The 23,176-nt window shown below is 41.6% G+C and overlaps 2 protein-coding genes across 4 annotated transcripts in view; one reads left to right on the top strand and one right to left on the bottom strand.

The window, feature by feature from the left end:
* The window catches only part of LOC114150652 (alpha-1,3-mannosyl-glycoprotein 4-beta-N-acetylglucosaminyltransferase C-like), a 73,087-nt gene that overhangs the window by 41,611 nt on the left and 8,300 nt on the right, over positions 1 to 23,176 (top strand). The window lies entirely within an intron of this gene.
* On the bottom strand, positions 1,257 to 5,668 carry LOC114150505 (uncharacterized). Its single transcript, XM_028026927.1, has one exon. The coding sequence runs from the start codon at positions 5,636 to 5,638 to the stop codon at positions 1,577 to 1,579; it is 4,062 nt and encodes a 1,353-aa protein (XP_027882728.1). The 5' UTR covers positions 5,639 to 5,668; the 3' UTR covers positions 1,257 to 1,576.

Genomic DNA, 23,176 nt, shown 5'->3' with positions numbered 1-23,176 from the left:
CTCCCAAGTGTAATGGGGCAGGTTCAGTAAACAAATGAGGTCTAGCTGTAGCACATGCAATGCAGTTCCCAATATTAGTTTCTTTAGCCGTTTGAACCATCCAATTCAGCCATAAATTTTTTTTCCCTATACCCAGTCGCTGTTTGAATGATGTCCAATGGTGAAACTGCTGTGTAATCAATCTTAGCCGCATGCTGATCAGGAATTTCCATGTCCCTGTCTTCCTCCCCCTCAGGTCTAACCATATTAATTTTGATAATCCCAAGTGGATCTTTATCATCCACTGAAGCACCTAGAGCCAAATAAACAGCTGAATCTGCCGGATACTGTTTAAAGAAAACATCGTGCATCGAGGAAATGGTTAGCACTAAAGGATTTTTACCCGTCGCTGGAGAATGTCTTAAAGTCCCTCGTCTTATGGTAACCTTGTCATATTCAGTGACAGATTTATGAGCATACGGTGGACTCCAACTTGATCCCACCCATCTGAAAGCCGATTTCCAAGTGGGACACAAGTGTCGAACCCCATTTTCCTGAGTAATACAATGTCGCTGGAAGGTCAGATCACCACACAAATACACAGATGTCTTCTGCCAGGATTGAGGAGTCGACCAGCAGCGACGAATTACCTCACACAGATCAATTTGGTAATTAGTTACAGTACCCAGAGTATAGTTCAACTCAATTCCACGATACTTAGTGAGGCACTTATCAACAGGAGGTCTCAAAGAACGCTCCACACGAATAGTCGCATTTCCGCAAGACACTCCGCACTCGACAAAACTCGGTCGGAGATCAAGTGTCTGTGAGGAAATGAGTCCACTCGTGGATCCTCCGAAAACCCACATTCCCAGCAAATTGAGTTCAAGAAACACACCTAGCAAAAACTTCCACTCCCAGTTCATGTATCTTAAGCTGACCCCCATCATGTGAACCTGTCAATTGTAATCCTGCGTTATTCAACAATTTTAATACTCACCTTTTAACCGCAAAGTTTCACCGGTAAAATTAAACATGAAAGGCACTTATCATTCTACAATTATGAAAAAATCATAAACTCAATTATCATAATGCAACCCAAAACACAGTACACATAACACCCCAAAATGTAAAAATGCAAAAATAAGACTAAGATATGCACATAACACTAACTAAAAAGTGTTCTGGAAACTTAAAAATACTCGCCACAAATCAAAAACATGCAGAGATAAAGAATTACACAATATCTTCTTTTTTTTTTTTTTTTTCAAATGTTCTTTGATAGTCTGTAAAAAACAAAATATGAAATCTTCTTCAAAAAATGATAAAAATTACGCGCAAAGACGAAAGTTCTTTTAAAGTTCGCAAAAACGAAAACTCGCAATAAAATGAGTTAATGTGGATCTTCTTGTAGCCTGATCCTCCTCGGTTGGAAACCTCAAGTTTCCACCTTCGCAGCCGTTGCTCACTGAAAATTGGATTATTATGCCAATATAACAGTGAGTTTTTAAGGAGAGTATGAAATCTCCTTCTTCCTCAATGGAAGGACATCGGAACAGGATTATTATGCCCGTCCGAGCCTTTTGAACTTTGAATTTCAGGAACCTGAAGTGGTTGTGGCAGGAATTCCTGCTACACTCCCCCCTGGAAGCACCTGGCGTTGCTCCTCGTCCGAAGATTGAAGTCGTAGCTCGTCTTGTACGTCTCGGAGCGCACGTTGTGGCTCGTCGGCTGCTGTGCACTGACTCCAATGAAACCAGGTGTCTCCTTTCCCTTGTAGACGAACAGCATGGGACGTCCTCTCCACTACTCGGTGTGGTCCGGTGAAGCGAGGTTCAGACCACTTCCGTTTGATGACCTTCAGGCACACCCAGTCGATTCCTGGAACTGGTCCTGAAGCTGGACGCTCCTGTGCCGTCTGGTATTTTGCAAATTCCGCAGCCAGACTCTGTAACTCAGTAAAGAAATCTTTATGAGATAAATGTGCAAGTTCACCTTTCCATCCGGGCACGCGACTCCCAGGTCCTGGAAAAATCCGTCCGGTCTGGAGCTCGAATGGAGAGAACCCTGTTGTTTGATTAATAGACATTCGAACAGACATCAAAGCAATAGGCAAAGCATCTACCCAATTTAATTTGGTATGTGCACATACTTTGGCCAATTTTTGTTTGATAGTTTGGTTTAACCTCTCAACCTTGCCTTGTGACTCAGGATGATATACTGTACCGAAAGAATGCTTCAATCCAAGCAGCTGCTCCACTTTCTGCAGATCTTGGTTCCTAAAATGAGTGCCGTTATCTGATCTCACCTTCTCTGGAAATCCATGGGTCGGAATGTGATGATTGATCAGACACTTTATGACAGTTTTGCTGTCCTCCTTTTTTGCTGGCCACGCCTCCGGCCAGCCCGAGTATGCATCCACACACATTAATACATACCTGTATCCTCTAACGGGTGTTATCATGTCTGTGAAATCAATAATTATTTCCTTACCCGGTTGTGTAGTACAAGGGAAATGTCCCGCTGGTGGCCGAATAGTTGGTTTTGCGTTGTGTTGTCCACAAATTTCACATGTTTTCACATATTCCTTGACCATGTCTCTCAAAAATGGATGCCACCAGTGCTCTAGATTTTTTAGCATCTGTGCAATACCCACATGTCCGAGTCCGTGAGCTTCCTGGAAAACCTGGAATCTCATATTTGGAGGAAGAATTACTTTACCATTTGGTCCCCGCCAGAGTCCTTCATTGCAGACGGCACCTCTTGCTCTCCAGACTGATCGTTCCTCAGGTGACACGGTTTTCTGATGAGAAATAATTTTTTCAAAGTGATTTTGTTCGACCTGTTCAAATTCAGTACTCACCATCACAAGAGATGTCAGGTATCCCGCTGCCCTCTTAGCGGCCTCATCCGCGGCTGCGTTTCCTGCTGCAACTCTGGTCTTGCTCTGATCATGTCCCTTGCATTTAATCACAGCCACAGACTGAGGTAACAGTAATGCCTCCGCCAATTCTTTCATTTCAGTTTCATGTTTTATGGGCTTTTGTGTTGCAGTCATAAATCCTGCTCTGAGCCACTGAGGAAGTTCCACATGTACAGCGCTAGCCACATACGCTGAATCACTGTAAAGATTCACCCTCATTCCCTCAGCCAGTTTCAGTGCTTCGACCATTGCTTTTACTTCTGCCCTCTGTGCCGATTGGGCACCCTGCAGCTTTTCTGCCTTCAAAACACGAAACTCACTGCCCAAGTCTTCCACTATCGCATATGCTGCTCTCAAACCGTCTGTGTCATGTTTAAAACAGCAACCGTCTGTATAAAAGTTTTTCACATCTTCACCTTCTAGAGGAGAAGCTTGTAGGTCCGGTCTTATCTTTTCTTCCTTCAGTACTAATTCGTCACAGTTGTGTGGCTGTCCATCTTGCATCCTGTCAGCCATATTCGCTCCGATATGTACAAAAGTTATATTAGGTGATTCCAGAATTTTGCTCAGTTTTTGTTGTCTCAATGTAGTTAATGTGAAATGTTGTGAATTCACATATGCCACCACGCTGTGTGATGTCATAACCTGTAATGGATGACCCATCACAATGTGTGCTGTCTTTTGAATCATTTTTCCCACACCTGCTGCATGTCTTGTACATGTCGGATGTCTTTTTTCCATCGGATCCAACATTGTGCTGACATATTGGAGGATTCTCCTGTCTCCCCCTTTTTTCTGAAACAGAACTGCATTAACCGTCAGTTCTGTAACAGAAACATCCAAATAAAAGGGCGAAGCATAATCTGGGACAGCCAACTGGGCAGCAGCAGCCAATTGCTGTTTCAGAGAGATAAAAGCATCTTCCGCCTCCACAGTCCAAGTCAAAACCTGGTTGAGCTTACGAGTCCCATGCTCCCTGACTAATGCCCGTAAAGGGTCTGTCAAACCAGTATAGTTAGGAACATAGTTCCTACTATATCCAGTCAAACCAAGAAAGGACAGCATGTCTTTCACCGTGTGTGGTTTAGGGTGATCAAGAATAGCAGATTTGTGACTGGCAGACATCTGAGTGCCAGTCGCAGTGATAGTCCGCCCCAAGAAAGAAACCTGCTTTCTCGCAATTTGCAATTTAGACCTGCTCACTTTAAAACCTCCGTCAGCAAGGTGTGACAGCAAACGTCGCGTGGCCTCAATGCAGGACTCCAACGACTGTGCTGCAAGCATGAGGTCATCCACATACTGAATCAGAGTCACGCCGTCTGGTAACGAGCAGTCTGCTAACTGCTGTTTCAAAACCTGATTAAAAAGCCCTGGGGAGAGAGCAAAACCCTGAGGCAAACGTGTATATCTCAGCTGCTGACCCCCGTAGGTGAAAGAAAACACGTCCCGACATTCCTCAGCCAATGGGAGACAAAAGAAAGCGTTAGCAAGGTCCACACACGAAAACCAAGTCTGAGAGGGATCAAGGTTAGTTAATGCAACATGAGGATTAGGGACTGGCACCGTAGGGGTCAATAAAACAAAATTAATCGCCCGGAGATCATGTGCCATGCGGTATTTACCCGTCCCTTTTTTCTCGACCGGTAAAATAGGAGTGTTCCAGGAAGAGGTGGAAGATTCTAACACACCAGCCTCCAGAAGACCCCCAATTGTTTCCGCTAGTCCCTCTTCTGCCGCCTGCTTATGAGGATACTGAGACCTCCAAATAGGAGGGCCTGGTCGCAAATCAAAAGTGACAGGTGTGACATCAACAAGCCCCACATCCGTAGGACCTGTTGCCCACAGACATTCAGGCAGAGAAGCCAACATAGCAGCTGCAGTTGGATGATCAGTCAACTCCCTGCCATGGTGCCTAGGAAGTTGAAGATGTTCCAAAACTACAGAATCTACAGCAGAACACTTTATTCTGTAGGTGTTTGTAGAAGGAGAGAAAAAGAGGTCTGTATTAACAGTTGCCTGCCAGTCTGAAACTGCCAGGGAGCGTTTTACCACGCCCCCTAATTCCCTGGCCTGATGGCCAGGATGGAGAGCCAAAGAAATATGTGGAACAGCTTCATCTTGCATTTTATACCAAAACGACTGATCGTGAGTCAGATTAACAGCTGCAGCCACCCCCTCCGGTGCCACATAAATGTCCTGTGAAAATACAGTCCAGTCAACACCGGCTAAATGTGTCTCAAACTGCTCCTGGAACCATTCAGTCTGGTCTCGGTCATAAAACAAAGTAACATGGGGCAGATCAGGGGTCGGACCATACGGAGCAAGCGCTTGAATCCAGGGCTTCCAAAGCAGAAAACAAGATAGAATTCCAGCATGGTCAGTCTTTTCCGGCTGTATACGCCCCCAGTATATGTCAGCCAGTTGCTCCTCAGCTTGTTGCAGCAAAAACTGTCCATGGGTATAAACCGGAGAACAGGCGTGAGACGATCCATCAGGAAAAGTGACAAGTAATCCATCAGGTCCACACAAAATAGTCGCCCCCAGAGCAATCAACAAGTCCCTCCCTAATAAATTAACGGGAGATGAGGGGGAGCATACAAAAGGATGTGTCACTTTCTGTCTGCCCACAGCCGTGTGCAGAGGCGTGGAGAGTGGCAGAGTCTGTTTCACCCCAGAAAAACCAACCACTGATATTGTCTGATCAGAAAGTTTATGTGAAGGCATGACAGCATTCATGGTGGAATATGTTGCCCCTGTATCCACCAAAAATGGTAATGTTTGTCCATCCACTGTCACATCAATCAGGGGATCTGCCAAAGCTCCCTGACATAGGTTCTTCACCGGGGTGTGTCAATACTGTCCAGCCTGAGAAAACTGTCCCGGACGCTGCGGAAGCAATGCAGCATTCGGAGTTTGTTGTGATGTCAGGTCCGGCAACGCACCATCTGATATATAGTGAGGGCACTGTTGAACCCAGTGACCCTCCTCCCCACAATAGAAACACCTGTCTCTGCGTCCACCCCTTCCTCGCGCGACCGACACTGCAGGCCTACCCCGTCTGCCCCCACGCCACCCCAGAAGACCAGACCGAAAACGTGGAGCTGACACACCAGGACCAGAATGAAACACCGGAAGAGGAGCCCGTGCAACAGCTGCCAACATAGCTCTAACCTCCTGTCGTTCCTGTTTTGCAAGATTAATTTTCTGTTTAGCTTCTCCTATTTGAAGTTTCAATAATTGATTCTTAAGATCTTCCTGCTCTCTCTCCTTCTCTTTCTCCTTATCCTGAAAAATCTGCATGTTATGCAACAAATGCAATTCCCACTTCGCATGGTCACAAGATCTCAACTCCGGGTTTGTCCCCATTGAAGCAGCGACAGAAGTAGGGACACCATTTAAAACAGCTTGACGAAAATGTTCCCTCATTAATGTAGCAACAGCTGGATGAACCCCAGACTGTCGCCTCCAGATATCTATGGCTTTATCTAAAAATACTTTTGGGTGTTCTTTGGAATCCCAGAAAAACTTTGGAATAAGTGACAGCGACAAAGGGGGAAATATATCCCTCAAGGCCGCACCCACAGGAGTCAGAACAGCTGTAAGAGGCGTCTCATCAGGGCAGTTCATAGTTCCCGCTGACAGCTCAACATCACGGCAATTTGTTGTCGTTGTTGAACGACTCAAAATTGCCCTGAAATCCCCCAATGCTAAGGTCAACCCCCCTGTCAGTGATTCTAATGCATGTAACCAAGGAGTAGCACCGTCCACCAAAGATGGTAATTTTTCAATAAGGATCTGTAAATCTCCAAAAGAAAACGGCTTGTATCTCTGTCCTTGGTGGGAAACTATTAAAGGCATAGCATAATGGGAAGAACTGTCAGAACGTGCTGACAGAGCCTCAGAATGAACCGATCTATTTGAAAGGTCTGTGTCCCAATCATCCATACCCCCCTGTGATTTCCTGCCTAAACTTAAAAGTCGTTCCTGAAAAGTGACAGCATTAGAGGTGGCACCGCCCCTCCGTGGTGTGCTCATCTCACGAGAGGAGGGACTAACATCCCTTCTCCGCATGTCACACAGATTACGTCCGCTCCGAAGCTGCATTGGAGCGGAGGTAAACTTCACATCATCTTTCAAAACAGGAGCAAAAGACACTGAGTTTCCCCGAATGGGTGGGGACTCCTCAACCAGACGGCCAACCAGTGACACATCTACATTCAACTGAACCTCCCCCTGCTCCCCCTCATGTGAGGAAGAGGCTAAGGGAGGTGCAGGGCTGCTGAACTGACGTGAAACCTGATCCACACCCGAAGAAGTCGCCAAAGGATATCTAGAAAAACAAAGTTTTTCACGTTGAACCCGATCCGCCATAGGAAGACTATCAGAAACAGAGCGAACTCTAAGAGGGGACGCCGAGCATGGCGTCATTAAATCGGGATCCTCCTGTGCCGGTGGAGCAGAAGAACTCTGAGGAGGAACCCTCAGAAGATCCCATTCAGCTGTGCCCCTCCGAACATCCAACACTGGATACAGCCCCGTGCAAGAGGGATTAGTGTCATTATATGGGGGTGGGAGCGAAGCAACAGATGGATTAAACTTCTGTTTCGGCCGGTCAGAGGAAACCCCCGAAAGATCAACCGGGGCGTGTAATGAGTCCGAAGCCTTCGTAACCGAACCCTTTCCATAAAGGTGATCCGTCCCCTGCCAACCCACCAGAAGTCTAGCCCACAACTGTCTCTCCTGTTCCGTGTTCTCCAACTTCTTAATTAGTTTCTTTCTGCGAAACAGAGTAGCCCCATCCTGTTCACCACGCACCGCATCCCTATCAGCTGAAGCCTGATTTAGACAGGCATTCAAAATTAAACCTAACGGCTTTTCAGCACTTAGGAGTTCATTGTTCATGCTGACCGCATTTTCCAACCTGTCTTTCAATTCATCCGCCGTCACATGAAGCGAATCCAGACCAAGTTGTTTGTCATAAATATTAATGAAGTCAGCAATCTGTTCCCGTAGTGTCGTCCACGGACCTAAACCATACGAATGAGCAGTGTCATCTCTCCGCAACACCGTTGCCATATTTATATTAGAATAAATGCAGCAGGAACAACGCAAATCAGCACACACACAGCGCTTTTCAAACAACTTAACACTCCGCTCAAACACACAGCCAGCCCGAACTCGCGCACGCGCACACACACGGCCACACAGATACACACGCAGAGCTCTGCACAGTCAAACAGCCTCGTGTCGCGGCAACAAGCACAGATCGCCACACACAGAGAAACACAGAGAAACACATAGACACACAACACAGTTTTTAAGAAAAACAGGGGGGAAATAAAATAGAAAATATAAACCCGGCGCCGGTTACAAAAATATAAGATGCATCATTTTACCCGGGTGCACTCTCAGTCCTTAATTCTACCACAGAAAAGGTGATTCAACCTGCTTTTAGTCCTTAATTCTACCACAGAAAAGGTGATTCAACCTGCTTTTAGTCCTTAATTCTACCACAGAAAAGGTGATTCAACCCAGACACAAACTTTCCCAATTTTTTCGAAGGGACAGAAATAAGCCTTCAGGAAAAATTCACTTAAAACCTAGCCTTATAACAGCGGTAACGTTAATCCGACTGCTTGGACCTGCCACGGTCCTCTGTTCCTGTGTCTATTCAAATCTATTAACAACAAAGTCTTTTAGAAGTACCTTCATACATCTGCAGTTTTCCATCCCTGTAGTCACACACCAAAACAGTCAGCACCGATCGCCCACGTGTCGCAGACACGGAAACAAATCAAAGAGTCTTACCCGACTGTAGCGTCCAAGCCGAACCGGGCCAGCGCGTGACAGAGCCGCCCGGTCAGAATCAGCAACCGAACGAGCCCCCAAATTATTAAAGAAGGAAATTTATTAGGTTAGCTTAAATTTTGGAAACAGCATGGCTCTCTTTTCCTCCTGTTAGCCGGGTCCCGAGCGGATGCCGTCACGGCTGGAAAAACAGACGGCGAGGCTCAATGACGTCACAGAGATACAGAGTTTAATTCAATAGAAAACACCGTATGAATTTAACAAGAAAACTTCAGAGTACAAAGAAGTACATTCTTTACCTGAGACAAAAGAATTAAAAGAACAAAGGATCCTTTGGAGACAGCTGTTGCTTAAAAGCATAACAGGGCAGCTATCTGAATTCTTATTGTTGCGCATTCCCTTTTTCTAGTGAAGGCGTTTCTCTTTGTTAATATATGCAAATAGGGCGTACCTCTATTTTGACCAACCAAGAGCTACCTTGGAAAAAAAACTTAGACCTTCCCCTGAGTTTTAATGACAAATATCAAGAGTCATTTTAGTTATTAAAGTTATAAGTTATTTTCACAAAACCTATCTTGCTCCTCTGCAGTCAGCTTCTCCAAAGATTTGACCCTTTGCTTTATCACAAACAATAATGAGATAGAAGTCTTTTTCAACCTGTAAAACATAACATTTAAATCATTCTCTTTTGATTCCGATATTGTCATAGTTAGTACATTTTCAAATACATTCGATTTACTAGATTAGTACTTGTAGCTTGGGTAATATACTTTAATCTAACACACTATTGCTACCAATATTAAAAAGGTATATCAGAAATTAAACCTTAAGTGTTCCCAAAATTCCTAAGTTGTGATCAACTCCAGATGCAACTCTGAGCTCCTGGGAAACCCCCAACCTCTGACCTGTGAGCCGGGGAAGATATTCTTTATGGCCTACTAATTTAAAGCCTTTCAAGAGCATAGTGTTTTATGGCTGCTCTAAGTTACAGCCTTGCCAGGAGAATGTTTATCTCTGATCGTTTACCTTGCATCAGCTTGTCCAAATAGGAATGTTGATCTACTTAAACGCACATGGCATTAGCTTAACTATATTAAACAATCAAAAATAGCCATATTTCCTTAACACTAGCTAACGGGGTGGTGCATGTTTCAAAGCTTTTCTCTTGTGTAAGGCAGCATTTTGTCACGTGGTACAAACTGCAACTATGGAATGTTAAAAATTATATGCACTTATTTTACTTACAATTTATAAGGGAATTAAATACCAGTGAAACCTCTTTTCCAGTTTGAAAAGTTGGCTTTTTCGGATCTCTGAATGTCACGAAGTCTGACCTTGGGTTTAATTTGTTGCGTCATCCTGGGAAGACGCATTTGCAAGATGGAACAGCTGTTGCTCAAAAATGTTTTTAAATTGTAAACAGTCTTCCTTGCTTTAGTGTGACGGAACTGAAATAATTTGTTTACCTCATCATCATTTACAGATTAATGGACAACAACAATCGATTATCGACGATCACTGCGCAGCAAAACTTACAGTAGTTGGTCTGAAAAGGCGAGATCATCAAATCCTTTCTGTTCCTCCTCGTTGTAAAGCTGGTGTTGCAGACTTTACTCCAATAAGTCAACACAAGAGGAAAGTGTCATTCAAGCAATCAAATGCTATCAGCGTTTCCAAGGTGACCAAAACTGACCACCTTTACAACACAATATCAACCACCTACTTTCTCACCGCTTTTACTTATACTGGCTATTTTCTAACATTCAGCTCAGCCCCCGGGAACCTGGACAAATGACCTGAATCAAAAACCATATAATGACACAGAAATGTGTTTATAGAGATATCTTTCACCTCGCCATTAGCGCTAATTTGCCACAGATCGGCAAGGAGATTGTTAGTGTGCGACGCCGAACATGAGACGCTACCAGAGAGGGCTGATCTGAAAACTGATGGGGATTTGTGAAGCTAATGTACGAAGCGCACAGGGCAGCAAATGAAAATCAACCTCGCCTCGTTCTGCCTCCCGATTGTTCGTGTAAATAATACGCCGACAAAGTACAAATATTTTATATAGCTGGTGACAAAATCAATACTACATGAAGAGAGTTAATGACACGGAACTGAACAAACTCCCCAACCGAACGAAATCCTGCACTCCCAGCGCTTTACACTGTGTGATTTAAGGATTTTCCACACCGATGCAGCGTGGAGAGAGTCCAGTGTAACAACAACAGTAGTCCGAAGTGTAACCCTCACATGCTGTGTAAAGCTTTAGAAACAGACAGATGTGGAAGAACAGAAGCAGAAATAACCTAAAATGCAGATATTGATCAAGAGTATTTATATATGTAATATTTAAACTGTAATATAAATAAATAAAAAAAACAGAACAATTAAGATTTCCAAGAACGATTTAGTGTGTCAATCAGTCAAAGGCCAGGGAAAAGAGAACCATTTTTAAAATACAGAGTTTACTTCATATTGATACCTATAAGTATGTTTGTGTCAGTGAGTCTTTATTGCACTGGCCAATCAAAAGCAGCTTTTTATTGATGGTTTTGAAGTTTCAACCATTTCCATTCAGAATGTGGGGAAAAAACACACACATACCCAGTATAATAAATGATTTTTTTCTATTCCTGTGAGCACCAGTCAGGCTTGTTGCTGACGTTTTGCCATGACGCCCATGTTATCTGATAAAACATGGTCAAATTCTAAATATTGAGAAAATGGAGGGGAAAAAAGTACCGTGTTACAATTTCTTTTTTTATCAAACACTTCTAGGGAGAGGTTTAAGGAAATGGTGGTGACCCGAGGGATTTCCATGAACTCAGTTGCCCTTAAAGGTGCTTGGCATTGTATGCCTTTGTAAAAGGTTTTAGTTTGTAACTTTTTTGTCAACAAGGCATTGACTCCTTTAAATAATATGTTCTACAAAGTCCTTTTCTCTGTTTTCAATTTCTCTCAGCTGCATAACTGATGGTTCTCTAAAGGGGGAGCATTATGTATTTTCCTGACACATACTGCCATTTTTAGAACAATCAAGTGAGTTTTACCTTCAGTTGTTACAAAAATGCTATATATATATATATATATATATATATATCAAATATGACAAGAAATTTGACTTTTTAATTTACTGTGTTGATAGTGGGCCTCTGTCTCTTTAAAAACGTTCTGCTCTTCCTGAAACTCCGCCTACAGGAAGTCATCATGACATGGCTCCTCTACTAACCCTTTAACAACGTTTTTACCAGTGTTTCACTGAGAAGTAGCTCGTATAATGAGCTCAGCAGATGCTGAATTAAACAAAATGGTTTCACCAGTTGTTTAACTGCTGCTGGCTAGTCTGAAGGAGCTGAGTGGAGGAGTAGCAGGGGAGGGAGGGGTGCGCTGTGAGGCAGAAGCTTGGAAACTGCAGCTCAGGGGAGGAGTTTCGTCCACGAAGGCGGGGCTTAGGTCCACTCAGTCATTTTGCACAGCTGAATGGTTGCCATGGAGATGAAAGGATTTCTCAAACATGCATGAAAAAATCATAGCAACACTCCAGGGATGTGGGAGTAACATTATGACATGATGCAAAGCTCAAAAAAGTCAATTTTACATAATTCTGCCCCTTTAAAGCAGGACTTGTTTCAAGCATGTACAGCTTCAACCAGACTTATTTAAGAAAACAGAAACCTACAAGGAGGTGGCGTGCTCATTGTCTTCTTGTGGAAGAGTACTCACAGAAAAACGGTGATGAATCAAATCCAATTCCCTGCCTTTTATAAGATTACCTGTTTACTGACAGCCAAACATGCACCACCGCTCACAAACACTCGCTGCAGGTTATGCATCCACATGTGTTTGCATCAATTTTTAATCACGCCTGCCCGTCTCACCCGGCAGCAGGATGAGTGTACCTCCTGAAGCTTCAGAAACCGGCAGCACCCCCATCCCTCCTGCCCCTCCTTCCTCACCACCAACCCACTAACCCCCCTATACCCCCCCCCCCCCCTCCCAGCACTCCACCTTGATGAATAAGTAAACACATTGAACCAGGCAGAGAAGCAGTCGGTAAAATTCCCAGCTGGAGGCAGGAAGATTTGCTTTCTTCTAGAGGAAATGTTGTTTACTTGTTGAAGGTTTCGCTGCTTACTTTCTGTGAACTCTATTAACATTTTCCTTAGAGTCTGGATCCAAGCATCAGCTTTAATTCTGCTCTGGAGATTGCATTACACAGCCTCAATCATACATGGAGCAACTGTTATTAAAGTATGTGAAAAACAATTTGCCTCAGTCTTGACTGCTGGCAAACATATATATATATATTTCAGAGACGTTCGGTCAGGGTTGGCAAGTGAGGCAGAGCTTCACCTGTCATAATGGAAAAATATAATGATAAAATAAGTTATATTGCTAGTTTCACCCTGTGGTTCGTGCTATAAAGTATTTATTTTTTATTTAGTTTAATTTTGATTATGTTTTCTTCAAAATCGTTGTATTTTTGCATTTTCCCATTCAAATGCTCGGAAGCGAAGCCGGTGAGGCAGCAGTGAGCTGAGCCTCACCTGGGATTGATCAACCTCTCACTAACTATGAGAGCATGTTCCTCCTGTCTGTACGTCGCCAATAAAATGGCTAAAAAACATTTAATATATGAACTGATTTTCCATAATGTAGCTTATATATATAATATACAGTGTTTTTTGTCACCAGCTGTGTGTGTGTAACGTGTTTCCTGTGCTGAGGAACGATCAGAAACGGCAGAGAACAGAATCGAGGTGAGGCAGGCAGTTCTCCTGCCTCATGGCAGGGGGCGCTCATGATCCCAGACATTGTGACTCCACAACTGCAGAGTAAGAGACAGGAACAGCGAGCTAGCCATGGAGCTAGCCATACAGTAAAGTGCAGCAATATATTTATAGTTTTCTCCTCTTACCACAGCAATCACTTAATAATCACAAAATAAACTTTAAGCCTAAAACCATATTACTGTAACAGACTGAATGTTCTGCTCTTTCTGTGGGAAATATTTCGGTGTCTTTTTAGGGCCGTTGTTGTCAGTTGCTATGGCAACGAGTCTGCATGTAGCCTGGCCAATGCAGAGCGCGAGAAAGACGTGGTTTTGAGTTGTACTTTAACGGGTTTTCTCTTTGCTGTGGAGCACAGCACGAAATTAATAATACCTAAATTTCCATGTTTCATTGAGTTAACGGAATTATTCTACAGCAGCGCGGCTATAAATATGGAAATGGATGGCATGTAAAAGACGTTTTTGCCCTCCAGCGTTGTCTGCATGCGCGAAATTTCCTTATGTAAACAATAACATGCAGGTGGTCTATATTTGTACATATATATTTGTACATATATATATATATATATATATATATATATATATACATACATACATACTGCAACATACATACTGCAACTGTATATATACAGTATATATAGTATATATATATATAATATCTTTGTGCATTGCTGAATGATTCAGGAGGCAAATTGACAAAAGTAGAGGAGAGCATTTTTCTGGTAAACTCTGTCAGTACGGTCTTAATAGGGAAGGCTGTAGTGGGAACCATTAAGTGTTTTCATTCTGTTTTTCATTTTTCCTTTTAAAAAAAACCTGCAGTTGCTTGTGTAGAGCTGTTGTTTACGTCGCCTTTGAGACACCAGCAAAATATCTGACTGTTTGCTTTCTTCGAGCGGCTCGCTTGTCTTTTCTTATTCTGAACACATCTCCAAATAGATTGTTGTGTCGCTTGTTTCTGCTGAGCTTGTATGTTTAAAACGACATCTTACAAGCAAAACATGAGCCTGAAGGCAAATGCAAAAACGGTACAGTAGAGCAGAAAAAGGAAATGTGAGTATAGAAATGTGCAGTTGTCTGAATGGGCCCAGTTTTACACTGGATCCCTGTCTCTGAAATTCCATAGTGGTTGATGTAAACAAATAATGCCGTGCAATGTAAACCACATAAAGCGGTGAAGTGAGTGAATCGTCATCAGTGCAGACAGAGGGTCTGCACAGTGCAGCATGAGACTAAGGGTGTTTCCACATCTAATAGTCCAGTAGACTCTACTCTATTTGAGACCGAAATAGCTACATTTGTTACATTTTCAGCTGGTGTGGTTCACATTTGCTCTGCACTGTGTCACAAAAACCAAACTCCATGAAAAAAAAACAACAGTTTACTTCCTCGCCCTTAGGGGGCGCAGCACTCAGGAAGGAAACGACATGGAAAACCTCTGAACAAGAGACTAGCTGCGTTCCCATTAAAAATTTGCACAGATCTTTGTTGTTGTCGTGCTGTTGTGAAAAAAAGACACAATCTCACAATTGCCATGTTTCCATTAAATAAGAAATGTAACTGAAATCATTCCTCAATAAGCTCATTCACAAGATGTAATTAAAAATCATGGCAGCTACGGATGTCCCTGCCATGATTTCAAAACTTTTTTCAAAGATTTTTCAGTTTAAATTTTTTTTTTTTTCAGTTTTATTTTTATTCCCTTTTGAACGAAGTTTATGGCCCCAGTTTAGCCCCATAGTATCCATCTTACCACGGTAGTATCAATCTGATACGGATATCAACTTTATACCTATGCTGTCGATATTTTGGATCGCTTTGCCCACCTCTACTCTTGTGAGAGAACTGCTAAAAAAATCTGCTGGGTTAAATGAAAATGTTTAATGTACCTGCACTATTGGTACGGATATTCTTACGTTTAACTGTAATTGATTAAACACAAACTCACTGCTGCAGAGCTTCTTACAGGAGCAACAGGAGACATTTTACAAGACCAAAAATCACCTTCATCGTCATAAACGCCTCACCACAGAGAAAACTCACTGAATCAACTACTGATCAACAAAAACTCAAGTTGAAAGTTATTTTTCCCCACTATGGAATAAAAAAAAAATTTGATCAATATCCAAACCAAACATAAGTAGAAAATCTCAAATCAGTCCATCTGCATTTTCTCATTTTGACAAGTTGATGCTTCATGCCAGATAACTCTGGAACATGTGATAATTCTTCACGTTTGTAATCATTCGAAACCGAATGCACAATTTAACTGTAAAATATGGAACAATTCCTCATTTGAAATTACACATAGCTGCCTTGAAATACAGGAAATTGCATTTGAATTTTGCACAAATATGAGCGATTACTACTAGATCACAGAAAAAATGTGGAATAAAATTTCAGCCTTGGATCCAACAGGCTGACGTCTTCACACAAGCAAAGTGGAAAGCATCATAAAGAATAACTGTATTCATATTGTCAACAAATTAGACTGCAAAAATCACCAGCGTGTTATTTTCCAAAATGCTCCATCATAACCTACCCTGCTGCCTGCTTTCCTGCCACACACACACACACACACACACACACACGCCAGCTCACTAGTGTCCTTCTGGGTTCATGCACTGTCTGGATGTCAACAGGCAAATGAACAGCGCTGTTTACCAAATGGCTTTGTTGTTCGGCACACAAGCTTATTAATTCGGCATCTCATTACAGGCGCCGAGGAGCCGTTTTCCTGGAAATTAATTGCATTTTTTTTTTTTTCTTTTGAGCACGCTCTTGTCATTATCATTCTTCCCTGCATATGGATTAGCTGTGACCATAATAGCCCTAAATATTTCTATTACAGGAAGCCTAGACAGGGTGAGAGCACCAGCCAGAGGCGTGACCATGCTGGTGTGCGCACATACGCTGAATTTCAAACAGGAGCTTTTGTAGAAATCAGGCTCCAGGTGCTTCCCGCTAAACAAATACAGCGGCCAACAGTTAGCGTAGCGCAGTCGATTCAAAGTCTTGAGTGTTTCTGAAACTGGGACGACTCTTGCTAATTTTACACGTTTAAATCATCTTGTGGTACGGAAGGGGATTAAAAAAAGAATTCTGGCTTTAATCGCAGAATAGCGATGGGCATTTATCGTATCGTTTATCGGGATAAATTTCCTGTCGTAAGATTTTAATTTATTGTTGTTGCAATACATTCCAATTAATGTTTAAAACCTCTGAAACTATCAGCGTTGTTGGGATTCTTATTTCTGCAATTGTTCGCTTCATCAATAAATAAATCACATCAATAAATATCAATACATTTGCGTTATTTGTGCTTGTGGGGATATTATTAAAAAGTAATAGTTTTTATCGTCACTTTTATCGTTATCACCGCAGTACCACAAAATATCGTGCTAAAATTTTAGGTCCATATCGCCCACCACTATCTCAGAATTTTGACTTTGACACAGAATTAGAATTCTGAGCTTAATCCATATCAAAACCCAAATGAATAACCAAGGAGTCTTCAATTATGTTGCTACTATATGATAATAATCACATAACAGTTTGTTCTTTGCTATAATATTTGCGACTCTACAATACAATTTAGCGTGGGTCTTGTTTTGGATGGATGACCTGTCTGAGTGGTATCCTGCCTGTCGCCCACTCAGGCATCAGCACAGTGAATAGAAATTCACCAGGAACTCGGCAGACGACCTGACCCGCCTGGGGGACTGAGAGATCTCATCACTGAACAGACCGTAGCTAAATGCTACCAGGTCATGCTAGCAACAGTCTTTCATGTGAGGAGTACTCACCTTTCAAATCCATTTATAAAAAAGCATTTACATTCTGTCTCAACTTTGAGTTATATCACTGTTGTAACTTGTCAAAAAATTCATTTTGATTCTTTTGTAATCTAACATAATTTTTCAGTACATTTATTTCACTGTTAAAGGAGCAGTCTTTTGTGTTTTCCAGGCATTTTATCATTTTACAGCACAATCAAGTTACATTAATGGTATATATACCAAATATGAATGAAAATGAATTTGACTTTGTAATTTAACGACTTGAAATTGGGCCTCTGTCTCTTTAAAAGCTTCTGCTCTTCATGAAACTCCGCCTTCAGGAAGTCATCACAGCACGGCTGCTCTATTTACCCTTTAACAACGTTTTTACCAGCATTTAACTGAGAAGCAGCTCCTGTGAGCTACACTGACGCTCAGTTCCACCAGGTGTTTGCTAATTGCTGCTGGCTAGTCTGAAGGAGCCGAGTGGGGGAGAGCTGCTCTGTGAGGCAGAAGCTTGGAAACTGCAGCTCTGAAGAGGAGCTGCGTCTCGGAGGCTGGGCTAGGACCGCCTTCTAGGTCCCCACCCTAGACCACCTTCTAGTCTAGGGTGGTCTAGACTAGACTAGAAGGTAATGAAGTCTATGCAAGTCTTATGGCATTGAAAAAACTAAATTTTCTCCATGAACTTTTGGTCTGGTGCTACACACACACACGCCCACACACACACACACACACACACACACGGGACACTGGAGGGTAATGGCAACAGGTGCACAACGTTCTTTGTCAGGAGGTCATTAAAAATTTATCTTCTTAATTTCTGTTCCAAACTAATTATCCGAACAAGCCTAAACGAGTTTTAGGTCTCTGCAACAGTTGTTGGCTTTAGTATCTCTAACACAATTTTTTTTTTTTTGTTTCTTTTTATTAGATATCATTTGAGAGTTTTAAATTCAAACAGCCAAAGCAAAAAGCCCAGCTTTTGGCTTTGTGATTAAAATACAATGGAATAACGGACCGGAGCCTGCTCATATGTAAGACCTGGTAGAGGAACAGTTGAAAAATGAAAACTAACTTCTACCAAATAATGACAGCTGGATAAAAATATTTATCATTTAATAAGCGATACCAATGAACTATGACCCCTTTAAAGTGCCACCAAAGTCACATGACACCGGCACTGAAGGACCGGAGCTTTTCCACAAGATGATGATTGTTATATGTTAGTCTGTTAACTGTTCCACGTATTCAATACAAACAAGATTGTTCCCAGGTAATAAATACCTGCAAAATTATGCAGCGCGGAGAAAATGTACCGATTAAAGATCAGGTCTTGAACAGGAGATGAAAAGTGAGGATGACAACAATGATAATAACAATAATAATAATCAATAATAAATAAAGGCTGTCAGCTGATAGCTGTATAAAGAGAAAGAAGTGAGTTTATCAGACCGCTGTGGGTTGCACCTAATCTCTGCCTGAGGCTATGAGGAAGCACAACATGTGGAACAGAAAAGATGATATTTATTTTATTCCACAGCATTGATTTTTATCCTCTTTAAAAGAAAAAAAAAAAAAATGTGTCCGGAGCACATCTTGGTTCTCCGTCCAGTTTAACCACTTCAAACCGCTCCGGCTGATCTCTATCCAGCTGTAAGATATAAGTGGCAAGTCAGAGGCAGAAACCTCTTCATATTAGCATTGGTTAAAATAATCTGATCTCCATTATCGGCTCCTGCAGTTGCAACAAGCTGCTCAGTATTCAGGATTAAAAGCGGGCCTTCGGCCCCCGAGCTAACACGATTCTCTTCTTCTGAAGCTCGGCGCTGGCGCACAGCGGGCCTGCTATACATGTAAATTGCATCTGGAGTGTATTTACCTTTCAGGTCAAAGACGAACATGAAAGGCTTCTGCAGTCCCAGTGGCGGCGACTGTAATGAGGATGGGCTCGCCTCAGCAGCCAGCGCTTTGACCCACATTAGCTCGCTGCTCCACGCCCGTATGGAGGCGCAGCAGACATGACAGTCAGTGCAACTCTACAGTATATCCAACTCAGTCGTCGTAAGTGGAGAAAATAAAAATGGAGGAGTAAATTGCCACCAAAAGATTTAGAAATTTTGAGATTCATTTTCAAGGAAATATTCGAGCTCCAAAAGTCAACAGTTTGCTAAAAAACAAAACAAAAAAAACCATGGAAATCTCTGAGTTGGGAATGTCAAACATTTTCTACAAAAAACACAAAAATGATTGAGTTTGAAAAGTTGAAAAAAAACAATCTCCAAAATTTTCTAGCAAAATTATTGAGATGTCTGTTTCAAAAACTGATAATCTAAGTTTTGGAAATTTTCTGAGTGTCAAAAGATGTAAGTTTTTTACTTTTTCAATTCATAAATTTCTATGGTTTTTTTACTGGAACATTTTTAAGATGAATCTAAATTTATATATATATATATATACATATATATATATATATGTGTATATATATTTTTTTTTCTAATAAATTTTTTACATTCCAATTTCCAGAAGTTGAACATTTTCGACTTTTGAATCTCAGAAATTTCCAAGTTTTTTTTGTTGTTTTTTAAATTCTGAAATTAATCTATAAATTTCTGACTTTTCTTCAACTTTTGAAGGTAAAAAATGTCCAAATTTCTTCTACAAAATTTCTGAGATTTTAAAATTTTGAGGATTTTTGGGTGGAAATTTACTCCTTTTTTTTAATCTACAATGACCCTAATACACCATCATAAATCTGAGACCCACATCACGGGTCAGATTATATCTACTTGGTTTCTACAAGAAAAAGTTTACAATCTAGAATAAATTTCTAGCCCTTGTCACGGATCTCCGATCACGTCTGTGTGGTTATGATCCGCTCTGAAGTGAAAACCCAAACAGCCAGAAGCCGAGCCGCCTTTATTGTTCAGACTCCACTTTGATTTGAACTGTGAGGGAATCAGAAGGGAACACCACTAAGTCAGTCTGACTTTATTTATTCAAGGTGACTCAGCTGGAGGCAGGAGAGGAAACGTTCAGACAGCATCTGTATGCATGAGGTTAAAAATACAGAAACGTAGAGAAGAAACGGGCGGACGAATGAATGCGTGTCCTTCAGGTTGTGAAATGCTTCTGTATTTCACCGAGAATATTGTGCAAAGTTAAAATTCTGCGCCATCTGGATAATGCATTAAACATAAAGTGTAATAGAAATAAACTAAGTCTGTTTTCTTGAACTTTAGAATCCATCTTTTCACTTTTTTGCTAATGATTTAACTCTTGTACGTGGATTATATTTATATCCAGCTGACATCAGAGGTTTACATCCTTTCATACTTACGTAAACATGTAAATAATTTTTTCAAAGGTTTTCTACCTAATAGCAAGAATTTGTGCTTTAGTTTGAATTCATTCCAAGCATCACTGGTTCAACATTATAGATGCTACCAAAAAAAAAGGATTTGTTTGGCTAGTTCTGTGGCAGTGAAATGTTTTGGTGAAGTACAGGTCTATGTGGTGGACACTCCTCTGCTGACAGCAGAGTTCATTTTTCTTTTAGCGCTTTAGTATTTTTGGTAACTTTGAAAACATCTGGCGCACTTAGCTTCCCTTAAAACTAATTTCCTGGAAAGCGCTAATTTACTCTGTTGCTTCGCAAACATGCAGTTGAATAAAATTCGACGTCCGTGTCGAATTTTGGTTATCGACTGTTAAGAAATATTCAAGTAGGTAGACGTTTATCTTCATGCTTTTATTTTGAAGTGGGTGAAGGTTCTTTACACAGCTGTTTCCTTTCCTCCCATCATGACATTTATTATGTACCCAGAATGCAACACTGTAACTGTTGTCTTTAAGAACATGGCTGAATTTAGCTGTTTAGCATTAGCTTCTGCTAAGCACAAGTGTTTTAGGGATAGCACAGCTAACGTTTTAGCTAGTGGTGCCTGGAGTTTTGTGTATGTTTGAGCCTGTTTACATACATTTGAACTTGTGTGCTTTAAAGAAAATCTAAAATTAAATTGTCTTTGAATTTACTATGTCACAGTTTAATCAGCTGAGCAAAAAAGTGGGGAAAAAAAACCAAACAAACATGAAAATACAAAACTTAACATAATGCTCACCACCATGAAGAGTGACTGCATGCCTCCGACCTGAGCTCTTGGCTCACTCTCCTCTCTTATCTGAAACGTTTGAGTCACATCTTATTGTCTGCGTCTGTTTTGAACCTGCCACCCACTAAGGGCAGAATCGACCTATCATCTCGCCTGGCTCACTCTTTCAGACGGTGCCCGCCCGGGCTGTGAGTGGCGTATGTGCATCTGCTAGGAGGCCACCTGCGGTTATTCATAATGCCTTCTGAGTTTCCTCTCAGAGAAGTTGACAGGAGAACCCTGGCGGTTTTAGTCGCACAAAGAGAGAAGTGAGAGAAGGAAAGCTGTAGAAGCAAAGCTGCAATCAGTGATGCATTTACATCAATTTATTAACACTGCATTATGTAACTTTTATTTTAAAAAACTTTTTTTTTTTCAATAATGTCTTGATAGTATAAGACAGGTAATCTATTTAAAAAAATCAATGTCCTCTGCCTTCTCCCAGTTCTCCCAGTGCTACCTGCAGAAATACACCACTAAGTCAGAAACAACCAATCAGAGCCAGGAGGAGGGTCTTAGTGCTGTCAATCACTCTTGTGCTCATCCCGTCCCACTAGCTCGTTGCTAAGCTACGATTTAGCAAAGAATTAAACTTTGCTAGCTCTTTTGTGGCAGGTTATGACAACATAACCTGCTACAAATGCTAAGGGTAGTTAGCATAACCAATAATGACGGCGGATAAACCAGTTTTCCCGTAAAAGTACATTGTTTCCCAGCCATTAGCACATTTAGCAGCATACAGGAGATTGATTGACAGCGCAAACACCCGCCTCCCGGCTGTGATTGGTGGTTTTGCAGACTGCAACAGAGGCTCAGGGATGTTTTTTTCACAGATTATCATATTGTCAGTTCTGGTGACAGTTTGAATAAATATGGAGGGAAAAAAACCATAATTTTATAAAAGTTACATTCTGAAGCTCTAAGTGTGGAAGTCCAAGCCACTTTTCAAAGTGGAATTATTCGTTCTAACTCGATTAAGGAGGTGATATTTCTTCTCTCAGACTCCCAGTAGCCCAGTCCATCCCTCCACCATTAACCACCTCTAGCTGCCTGCATTCATCCAGTCGATAACAGGATCTCTCCGTGTGCGTCCCTCTGTCTCCGCTGTGAAAACTGTCCCACCCATCATTTTCTGACCAAACTCATTACACGCAGGGTTCTGCTGAAGAGGCAGTTTCTGTTTCAGCATCGTGTCGCGTTCCACTCATTCCTCTCTCCAGGGCGTATCCTGCTCACATCCCAATGTCCTACTGGTTGCCAGTGCTGCACAGTGGTATTAAGTTTCGTTCCTAAAAGGCCGCCATGTTGGGCGTCATTGAAATGAAAAAATTACTCATTAATTTTTCCACAATCGTGCTTTCATTACAGGCTGGTTATTAAATCTTTAGCTCTCCAGCCCAAAGCTTATCTTGTCTAACTTACTGCAGTCTTTCTGTTTTTTTTCTGGTGTAGCCTCAACTTACAGCTCACTCGTTTATTCGTTTACCTTTCATCCGTTCTCACTTTTTACGTTTAAAATGTAATTTTTATTGCTTGCTTCATAATTGGTTAACGTTTTATATTTTTATGGTGTAAACTGCCTTGTTTCAAGCACTTAAATATATTGTACAAATAAACGTACCTTTCTACTGTAAGTAAAATAAAAGAAGAAAAAAAGGCATTCATGTAAAAAGTATCTTTTCGAAGGACTTAGATTTAAGGAATCGATTTCAAAAAGGAACATATTAGGTCACATTGC

Source organism: Xiphophorus couchianus, chromosome 2 (genome assembly GCF_001444195.1).
Source record: "Xiphophorus couchianus chromosome 2, X_couchianus-1.0, whole genome shotgun sequence".
Lineage (NCBI taxonomy): Eukaryota > Metazoa > Chordata > Actinopteri > Cyprinodontiformes > Poeciliidae > Xiphophorus > Xiphophorus couchianus.
The sequence above is the reverse complement of the archived record's forward strand: the minus strand, read 5'-3'. Positions and strand labels throughout refer to the sequence as shown.

Coding starts and splice junctions, on each gene's coding strand:
- LOC114150505 (XM_028026927.1), bottom strand. CDS start 5,638: ATGAATGCTGTCATGCCTTCACATAAACTTTCTGATCAGACAATATCA.